The 11,005-nt window shown below is 37.6% G+C and overlaps 1 protein-coding gene across 1 annotated transcript; it reads left to right on the top strand.

Moving 5' to 3' along the window:
- Nucleotides 1-5,629: 5,629 nt before the first annotated feature.
- Nucleotides 5,630-10,916, top strand: LOC108879870 (prosaposin). The gene is made up of 10 exons (XM_018671303.2): nt 5,630-5,858; nt 5,951-6,003; nt 6,814-6,888; nt 8,161-8,289; nt 8,411-8,524; nt 8,623-8,703; nt 9,801-9,984; nt 10,188-10,246; nt 10,346-10,412; nt 10,508-10,916. The coding sequence occupies exons 1-9, from the start codon at nt 5,807-5,809 to the stop codon at nt 10,400-10,402; spliced, it is 804 nt and encodes a 267-aa protein (XP_018526819.1). The 5' UTR covers nt 5,630-5,806; the 3' UTR covers nt 10,403-10,412; nt 10,508-10,916.
- Nucleotides 10,917-11,005: the final 89 nt, after the last annotated feature.

The raw sequence follows: 11,005 nt of genomic DNA on the forward strand, positions 1-11,005 counted from the left end.
ATGCCTTTTGACTATTGCACTTTTGTTCTCCACATCATCAAAGATGTTAAATGTTAAACAAAGACAAGCTTAAACCAGAGCAAACAGTGATGAAAGCATAAAGCTGTGATTTAGGACGTCAGGAGTGTTTTATGATGGAATTATGTGTGACTGTTACATTTGTAGATGGAGTACAGCAGGGGTCAGCATTTAGATTCAACCACGAGTCAGTTGCTTTCATGTTCACACTCATTTAGCAAAAACTAACTCACACACACTGATCCACGTTCTGTGTTGCACTGTGAAACTGAAGTACTTGGGGCCAAGTATTTTTGTTGGAGAGCCAGATTTGACTGATATTTGCCTTCCTCTGTGGTACAGCTTCTGTGTGTGCAGTGAGTAATAACTTTAAATTAGGAGTCTTTACGAAGTATCACAGGCCTAATTCACTAAAACACCAGCACTCATTGCTTTGAGATACAGTTCAGTTGGAGCTGGTGCAGTGTTCTTCAGTTGTGAATGTAATGAGTCCTTAATTTGGACTAATGATTTTTTTCTCCATATAAAACAAAACAATATGTGTCAGTATTAGTAACACTGGATGAACTGACTGAACTGATGTTCATATAACTACATCTCAGTATACATACAATAAACAATAAACAATGTAAAGTTTTGATATGAGAAACTGATTATAAAACATACCTGCCCATAAACCACAAATATTAGCATGCTCTTTGAGAGAGAGATAGATATGGAGCAATAAACAAATACCTTACTGTAACACAACTCTTGCCTGAGTTATTTTTCCTCCTATTGTTTTTTCTGAGAAAAGGACTGTAACCTTACATGATTCATTTAACAGAATGCTGTAGCTTCATATTAGCTTTAGCCAAACTTTAGAACAGATTTTTACACTGAGCCAGAAGTTTTTGTCCCACTTACACTGAAGTCGTGTCAGGAAACAAGCGAAACTCTTTCAATGGACACTATCCTTTAATACTGTAACATACTGCAGTATTTATCCGTGTTAGCAGAATAAATATCAGTTAAACAAACACCAGTGTTTTTTTAAATTGAAACAACACTGTCATGATTTCACCAATTGTACTTCTGCTGATGATGACTATATTGGCTTATTGAAGGACAGATTTCTATAATAAACAAAAACATTCTGAGTCAGTTTTAAACTTGTAAAAAATGGGGACAGGTCCACAGCAATGGAGGAAACACTCAGATCCTAAGTAAAACTAACAGTGTGAAAAATAAGCAGATTCTTCACTGCAAGAAGTGCAAAACACAAACCTTAAAATGAGGCACTTCATATGTGTCAGTCATTAAATCATTTCAAGGTGTTGATTTAGTTTCATTATGTGATTTTTTTATACTGCTCAGAGGGTGTGCCAGGACTGCGCCCAAATATCTAAACTCCTTGTTGACCTTCCAACCTCCAGGTGAGTGTAATAGTCAACTAAACATTCCCAAGTATAATATTAGACTGGGTATTGTTGTTGCATAGTCTGTATTAAAAAACACTTGAATTAAATGCAAATCTTTAGGCCTACTCTTTTATTGGTTGGCAGACATTCTTCATACTTAGAAAAATAAAGGCGCAAATGTGAAGACACTGTAAACACACAGTGATGGTGTGGTGCCTTCCTCTGCTGATGCTAAGCCACACCAAAAAAGAGAAAAAAGAAAAGAAAAGAAAGACTGAAATGAAGTTTCAAGGGAAGTTTCTGCTGCTCATCTGACCTCAAGGATCCTCTTTCCATTGGTCTGTGAAGAGTCACATTTGCCCAAGAATATAAAGGAAAAAGAAATCTCCAAATTGCTCAATTTCAAATACTTCACTTAACAACTTTGAGCGACACAGCTAACCTCTATTTTGGTGAAAACTGAGGGTTGACACTGGGCCAAGTGAGAGATTACACTGATCCAAAGTACAACTTCAATGCAACAAAAGTGTGTACACCTGTTATTTCCCGTAAAGGCTGACTTCACAACCAAGGTCATAAGAATAACATGTGAACACCACAGCTTCTGCAATTTTAGTGTGTCTAATACAACGTGGCTCCAAAAGTAACAGACCGTGAGGTCTCATGACAATGAAAGAGATGCAGCAGTGATTACTAATAACCAAGGTGCTGTGGCTGTACAGGGAAAAATGACATCACACACAACCTTGTACTGAAAAACAGATGGGTAAGTGCTTCTGACTTCAGTGACAGTGACTGATCTGACAACATGAAGGTTGTGGCATTGGATAACTACAGTGCTGACCATGAGACATGGAGGTGAGAGCGTGCTGCATGGGGCTGCATGAGTGCAAAAGGTATAGGGAAGATGACATTTATAGATGGAGTCCCAGTCTCAAGAGGCTTGGCAGGAGAGGAATTTTCCAACATGTCACTGATCCCAATCACACAGCAAAAACACACAAGAGTGTTTAAAGAAGAAAAAAGTAAAAACTATGACCTGGAGCATATTAAAGCATGAGATAGAGCAACATAAACCGCTCAAGAAAAGAGCAGCTGAAAAGAATCACTTGTAAAGAATGGCAGAGTTTTGGGCGATCATCTAAACCCAGGAGGATCAAATCCGCTGTCAAAAATGAAGCAGGAAATACAAAATATAAAAAATAAGAGGCTGCAGTCTCACTGATGGAGGGATTACTGACTTTTGGCTCTTAAATATGAACCTTTCACTGTAGTTTAATTGGTCAAACATTTCTGTTTTTTTAAATGAATTGGCTTCATTTCTCTTGGGCTGCGGCTAAAAACAAATACAACTGTATTAAAGGATCAGGATTTGTAATTACTAACAGTGATATTGACTGGGGGTGTGCTCAGTGTTGTTGTACACTAGTTTATTTAACCAGGTAAACTCATCATTATTGAGTACAGCAGAGGGAAAGAAAAACAAACATGACCAGATAACAAAATCATACATATAAAGGAGCAGAACAATAATGGTGCCAGTGTACCACTTTATTGCAGGAAAAGATTAACAATAGTTTTGAAAATCTATGTCACCAGCTGCCTGGAACACTCACCATTTCCACATTCTACCACATAGAGGTAATGGTAATGATAACGCCTCCAGCGGCCACATACACAATTCTTGTTGTCACGCTAAGTTAAAGCCTGGAATGTTTCCTGGCATGATACTGAATTTCTTTGCTTTCTGTGGCCTGTGATTCCTGTGACAAGCAGAGGAAGCTGCTCAGCTACTATGTCAAAGTCTCTGAGGCTGATTTGACAAGTGAAAATGTCATTTAAGTCCAAGGTAGATAGAAACATTTAAAAAGAACAATATTATGCGTGAAAAGGCCCCAGTTTGATCTCCTTGTGCTTGACTCCCCCTGCTATTTATGTCACTGTCAATCAGGTGCTGCCCTCATGCACCATCTGCCAAATGCTTATCAACGGTGTGGACGACCTGCTGCCTAAAGAGAAGACTGAGGTGAGTCACACTCATGTAGTGCAGGAATATGCACGTCCACATGAACAGTATCTCTGTGTTCTGCATGCAGACACTTTAATCTCTATTTTACATCCTGTTGTTCTGCAGACTGTGATTAACATGTTGGAGAGGGCTTATCATCTTTTCCCAACATTGTTCAAAATAAATGTGATATATTAAATAACTGGTGGATGGACTCTCGAGCTACATGCACTAGTATCCATACATGTGAGCTACAGGAGCCAGCTTTTGCAAGTGAGTCAGCAAAGCAACCAGTGATTGTTTTCATTAAATATCTCTATGTCATAATATTGAACTTATTTTTTTGATTAATTGATCATTTTGTCTATTAATTATCAGAAAATCAACAATCAAAAAGTATTCAATGGACAGTAACAATGACGTAAAACATCCTGTGTAATCATGTTTAGTCGAGTTGTCTGTTAAGGGAGGGATTGTATCACAATTCTGTGACAAATTAAATAGATAACAAATGTATAACACCTATATGTCTCCAAATTCCTACTTTCAGGGTGGAACTAAAAATGAGAGTCAACCTCAGTGACACATGGATGACCTTGGTCTTTCAGGTACAGTCCCAACAAATTTTTCTCTAATTGTTCCACTATTCCTCTTTTCTGTATTCTATTCTGTTTCTGTATTATGTTTTGAGAGTTTGCCCATTTAAGTTAGGCCAAAATCAGTTTGTGAACTCATCAGAATTTGAGGTGAATGCCTTTATTCTATAAAACTGTCCATCACAGACCATGTAAAGGTGTGTGTACAGTTCATAAATCTATGTGACTATTGTTTGTAACATTAACACACTGAAATCCAGAATAGGAACTATTCTTGTGGTTTTCTGGTTATAAGGACATGGTCATTTTTACAGGCTCTTTCAATTTGGACTTACTTTAATATTTCCTCACTAAGCCTCTTTATATATGAATCCTCACTTTGACTGTATAGATCATGTAAACCTAGTTTATGCAGCTAAAAAAATGATAAATGTGACCATACACCAAAACATTGTTGAGTGGTCAATATGAGAGGATTTAGTGAGAAAAGTTTAACAACAAAGCAGACTTCTCAGTATGAATTACTAATCAGAGCAACTTTGTAATTTCACTGTAACTGACAAGAGACAAACAGGATTGTTGTCAGTGTTTCATCAGAGGTCTGTGACATAACATCAGATCAGAGGACCTGCTCATGACAAAATAATGTTTGGTTTCCACAAAAAATGGAGATACATGTAGAACAAAGACATCTTAAGCTGGGAGAGGCAGCTAGAAATGTCAAAAGAGTTTCTCAGGCCGAACAGGTACTAAGAATAGAGTAGACGTCACAAGAAAGGAAGTTTAGATAAAAAGGCAGTGGCAGCTGGTTGACCATCTGAGCTGTATAGCAGAGCTATTAAGGCAGAAGTGTATTCCCAACACAGGGTCACAGTCACACTGACTGACACTAAAAATGTGTGTAGAAATGTTTTGTGATTATAGCATCTTTCTTTACTCTGACAATTAAACATTTTTGTCTTCCAGCCTAAATGATGATATGGGTCGCCCCTACCTTTGAATAGCACCCAGTAGTGTACCAACGGCAGATGTACTAGAGCTTTGTCGTCATAGTAACGATAATAACCATGCATTTAAGGTTGTGGAACAGTCATGGATAAAACAAACCACGACTTTCAGTTTCATACAGGAAACAAACAGAGGTTTCCTGTGTGCATGTCCTAAGCTTTGTTTATGGGACAGGAGAGCAGTGGCATACAATGCTCCCATCACTTGTCCCATTACTGTTTCTCACATGAAAACTGAGATTAGACGTCATTCTGTGATGCTGGAAAACAATTATTAGCCTCAGTGAGGGCACAGAGTTGTACAGTGATTTTGAGTTTTAAAGAGAGGGAGAACAAAGAGAGAAAGCGTGGAGCTGTTCTTTTCACTTAAACAGTAACAATCAATTGATCTGAGATACAGTTCAGTGGGTCCTGAAGGTGAGCTGGCTATGTACAATGTCATATATAGAAAACAGAAAAATTTATTTCAGCATTCACTGTTAGAATGAATCAAACTATATCTTTCAAATAAAGGATGTCTAGTTTTACACCTTACTTTGAGGAACTGAATATGAAACTTGACTAATATTAGCATATTGAGACTCAAAGAAAAAACTGTTCCTCTATGCTGAAAACAACTCTTATCAGACTAGCGCAAGGATTTTTTTTTCTCTCAAATTCTGGTTGGTGGGGATTATTAGGTCGCAGGTGGGCTACGTCAAATACAAACTGCACTCGCAGTTCCCTGCGCAGATCTGAGGAGACACGACATTCAGCTAAAAGCCTGAAGTTAACAGGATGGCCTCGCTCAAGTTTGTGTTGTTTCTCTCCATCGGTCTCCAAGGCTATGGTAAGACAGCGCAAAATTTTATCAGTTGTAGTAAAGTCACAGAGTTGACTGATGAGATAAATTATAATAACGATGAACGTTCATCCCTGCAGCTCTGACTTTGAATACAGATAGTTTGCAAAGTGCTCCAGACGCCATGAGAGTAGTAAGTGATCACTCTTCATTTCTCATAACAGACATACCTTTTACATTCAAAACATAAATAAAATATGAATTCAAGCTTTGATGACAATGCAATGTGTGTAATACTGTATATATCCTGTATATGAACTTACTGAAACATGACTTACTGAGCAACAAATTTACAGAAAAAAAATACATGTAATTATAAAGAAATTCAAAGATCTAAAAAATTATTACTAGATATGGTTTAGTAAAACACTTGTATTTTGTGCGCTAAAATTGTATGCTATGATGCATTTAACACCTATTTTTAAGGTGCAATGATGATACTACTGGGCATTATGATATCTCAGCACCTTTCCTTAATTTTTAAGAGAAACCCTGCAATAATTGAAACTACACGCAATGTAGTTAGAGGCAAAAATGACATGTGCTGGCTTCTTACAGAGAGAACTGAGATTTGCATTTCTTCAAAATCAGGAAGTCCCTCGCTATACTTCCACACCCAGAGGGATTAAAGTACACAACTTTCACATTTTTATAACGTTTCAGTTTTGAATCCAGTGGAACTGATGCAGCCACAAATGAATTTCTTCCCCATGAAATGAGCTTTAGATGAACATTTGAACAGCTTTCTGACCACAAGAAGTGCAGCTCACAAATGCCTCTAATGCATGCGACTTACACCATCCAGCTGCAACATTGAAACTGGTTACTGATTTTAATGTTGTGGCTGGTTAGTGTTGAATTAGGAACCTGGTATTTGAAAGTGACTAAATCAATTTAAAGTGTTAATGTATTTTCATTTATGTGACTTTGACTTTATGCTCAGAACGGGGACGTCTGCCAGGACTGCACCCAAATATTTGAACTCCTCATCGACCTGATTTCCAATGCAGACCTCCAGGTGAGTTCCATGTTTGATTAAACACATACCAGAGGATTGATATTTGCTCACTGATAATATTAGTATTTACATAAGTCAAGATTAAAATACACACTGCTATCTGGAGTGCTTGCTAAGAGCTGTGGTTGAACAGTTTTCATTACATAAAAAAACCCTTTAAATTCCTCAAATTATTGTCTACCTGTTCTTTTATCTGTTGAAGCACATTCTTCACATTCAGAGATGCAAATAATTTATAAGCAGTCATCTATACAGTGAAATACAATCCCACAATAAAGGCGAGTTGCCCTTTACTTTTTTAGGGCAAAGCCACTTCCTATTTTCTATGCCTGAAGAAAACTGAAATGAAATTTCACAGAGAGTTTCTGTTTCTTACTTGGCCTCAGAGATCCCCTTTTCTCTGCTTGTGATCTGGTCAGTAGGCGTCTCATCTGAGTCAAAAGAGACAAAACATAAACTGGTTACTTTCGTTCTTTTTCGCTATGATGAACTATTTTGAGTCACACAACATAAAAGGCAGACATTTTGCCACTTACCTTAACCTCAGTTTTTAGTGAATCAAGTGGCTTGGGACTGGGTAGCTGTGAATAAAAGTTTTTAAAAAGTGCCTCAGTTCTGTGATAATACCAATTAAGTAACATTTTATTTACAAGTATTATCAATTACATACGCATAATGTAATTGATGTAACATGATATAACAACAAAAAATGTGTGACATAAGATCTTGTATCAAGTTTGGATAAAAAAGTTGTTCACAAAACCACTGAAAAATGACACAATGATAAAACAGTGTCAGACTGAGCAATAAACAATGTATTCAGATGAAGTTCTACAGTTTTAAAAGTGTCACCGCAAGCTGCATTCACCTCCACTGTGCTGAAATGGCAGCAAAAGTCTGTTAGGTCATTTTGATGTCATTTCAAAAATGGCCTTTTGCAGAGGTATGGTTTTATTTCACAGAAGTGGAGCAACATCTACCATTTTTATTTATAGCAGTTTATAGTACTTATGTATAGTTTTTATTATTATTATTATTATTATTATTATTATTATTTTGGCATTAAAGTGAAAGCTAGAGCTCTGCATGTCCGGTGTGTTTAAGGATCCAAATTAAATGACAAAAGAATGTGAAAGCAATAATTTAGGAATGAAAATCTCTTTACAAAACAGCTTCACTGCTTCAGTTTCCTGACCTTTGATTGTTGTTGGCAGAGGGGATAATGTCACACCTCCCCTAAAATACACTATTTTTGACACAACTTTATTCTAGAAAAAGATCATGGACGGGATTGAGAGTCTGTGTGACCACCTGCCTGGACCGGCCACTACTGCCAAACTCTGCAAGGAAGAGGTGGAGAAGATCCTTCCTGTGGCCATGAGCTTCATCACTGGTGTTGTAGTAAGTTTCGGCCTGAATTTATCCTTGATTTAGCTAGAATAATGTTGGGACTGAAGTAGCAACAGTGTGTTCAGTGTCTGTGTGTCAGAGGTGTTCTCTCACCACTTCTCTCTCTCTGTAGAAACCAGCGCAGGTCTGCAAAATCATTGGGCTCTGTGGCTCCTGTGACAAACAAGACAAGATGCTCAGCTACTTTTTCAACGAGGCTCTTCAGGCTTCCGTGACAAGTAAAAATGTCAGTAAAGTGCAACATATTTGAAAAGAATAATATAATAATTTTGGTGAAAAATTTGATCCTTGTGCTTTACTCCCTCTGCTGTTTGTGTCTGTCAGGTTCAGCCCACAACACAATGCTCCTTCTGCATTTTTCTCATCAAGACTTTGGAGGACTTGCTGCCTAAAGAAAGGACAGAGGTGAGTCACGTTCACGCAGCGGAGGAGCAAACATGTACACGAACAAACACAATATCTCTTTGTCCCAAAGACAAAGACATTTAAATGCAACCAGACAAGACTACTGATGGCTGCCGACCACAAGATGCCTGCTCATGTTACTGTATTTTACATCCTGCTCTTCTACAGAGTGGCACTACAATCAAGTGACAGGGGATTTCTCGTAGCCCACACCTCACCCCCGTCCATAAAAATATTTTTCAGGGTAGGACTTAAAATATGAGTCAACATCAGTGTCCCTAGGGATGCAAATATAACAGCTCAACACCTGTGGCAGTCTGTTTGATAGTACTTCCTTCACATACTGATTTGGTATCTTGCTGCATTTTATGATTTTGCAATGTATATACTCTCCATTGAGTGAAGAAAACCAGGAATTAGGCGGACAAACTATTGTGGACAAAAGAATTATCTGAATTTTTGTTGTAAAGAATGTTGCAAAGATATGAGCAAGCTTAACGGCTTCAAAAGGTTAAAAGAAATTCACAATTATCTTCACTTTTCCATTTATAACTAGGATTTTTCTTTGGATTTTGTACATACTGATACAAAAATCCTGAGGTAAGAAAATCTATCACCCCTAAAAATCTGACAACCCTGTGTCCTGTGTTTATGACTCCAGGTGTGACGTGAAAAAAAAAAAAAGGTTTGCTGGGTTAGTCTTCCTAAATTTTCTAGTAAATTAGAGAAATTAGCCCTTTTTTTTCAACTGATGAGACTTTTTCCCGTCCTGTTTCACAGCAACATAAACCACAGAAAATCTGGTCATCTGGTCTGGTCGAACACAGGAGAGAAAACAATTTAGATTAGACTTAGAGAATGGATCATGAGCATTTGTTTTTCACTTGTCTCTCAAGGCTTCTGTAAATCTGCCTCTATTCTATATAGAAAGTTTCATGGCTTCATCAGCTTTAACGAGGTCTGCTCTTGTCATCTTTCACACAGATTACGTCAGCAGAACAATCTGTTCTGCACACAGACACAAGACTTCCTGACTGTGTGGATGAACCAGATACATGTTCATTTTTTTCTCTGATTTATATCCTGCTCCTCAACAGGCTGCTGTGATCAAGCTGCTGGAGGAGATCTGTCATATTTTGCCCCCTACCTACCGTGATCAATGCGAGGCTGTCATTGGCAAATTCAGCAAGTCGGTGCTGGACGCAATCCTGAGCTACGCCACGCCTCAGACCATCTGTGCTCTCATACACCTGTGTAAAGGACAGGAGGCTGCTATTTTAGGTCAGTCTACCCAGTGGTAGCATACCATGACAGGTAGCATGACAGGAAAGACACTCAGACACCAAGAAGAAAAACAGAACAAATCTGGTCACAAATGAAGCCAGCAAATGTTTATCCTCCCCAAACTTAATTAATTTTCTGTCTAGTATCAAATCAAGTATTGAAAATAGTTGTATTGAAACATCTCTTTTCTTTACTCTCAGACCCATGCACTTTGGCAACATACAGGTGCAGAGACATGAAGACTGCTCTCAGATGTGGAGTAAGTAAACGACAGCCAAGTTGTAATGCTGATTAGCCTCTGAATGCATATGAAAGTGGTGATCATATGTTTTACCTACAACTACTCTGTCCTACATAGACTGTGTTCTACTGTCAGAGATTTGCCTGGAAGTCTCTCGAGTACAATACTCTCTAAAAATGTTGAGGTAGGTGGAATTTAATGACAGTTTTGTGACAAATTAAATAATAATAATAAAAAAGAAAATATATAATTCTGTAATCTCCAAACTGCTCTTTACAGGGTGGGACTAAAATATGAGTCAACATCGGTGCCCCCATGCATGACCCAGATCTTTCAACATCAAACTGCAAATATTTCTCTAACTGCTCCACACCTGTGGCAGTCTGTCTGATAGTACTTCTTTCAAATACTGATTTGATATATTACTGCATTTTATGATTTTGCATTGTATATACTGGCTGCATTGAGTGAATATAGCCAGGAACTAGGCTGACAAACTATTACAGCCAAAAGTTTACCTGAACTTCAGCTGTAAGGATATGTAGCAAAGATATGGAAACTTAATAGCATCAAAAAATTAAACCTTTTCACTATTATTCTGTATACTTGGCAAGATTTTTCTTAAATTTTTTGTACTAACCTCTATTCTATACTTCATCAGCTTAATAAAGTTTCTTTTTGTAACACAGATGATCTCAGGAGTATCTTGAATGTGACTAGAACAGACTGCTCTTTTTCAACAATTTTCTGATTTATCTACATGGGTTTGTCATAGAC

This window comes from Lates calcarifer, linkage group LG9, assembly GCF_001640805.2.
Source record: "Lates calcarifer isolate ASB-BC8 linkage group LG9, TLL_Latcal_v3, whole genome shotgun sequence".
Lineage (NCBI taxonomy): Eukaryota > Metazoa > Chordata > Actinopteri > Centropomidae > Lates > Lates calcarifer.

What these genes read in the sequence shown, in the direction of transcription:
- LOC108879870 (XM_018671303.2), top strand. Translation starts at nt 5,807, where the DNA reads ATGGCCTCGCTCAAGTTTGTGTTGTTTCTCTCCATCGGTCTCCAAGGC. An exon ending in TTTCCAATGCAGACCTCCAG is followed by an intron (nt 6,889 to 8,160) that starts GTGAGTTCCATG and finishes ACTTTATTCTAG; the next exon opens with AAAAAGATCATGGACGGGAT. An exon ending in ACAGGAGGCTGCTATTTTAG is followed by an intron (nt 9,985 to 10,187) that starts GTCAGTCTACCC and finishes CTTTACTCTCAG; the next exon opens with ACCCATGCACTTTGGCAACA.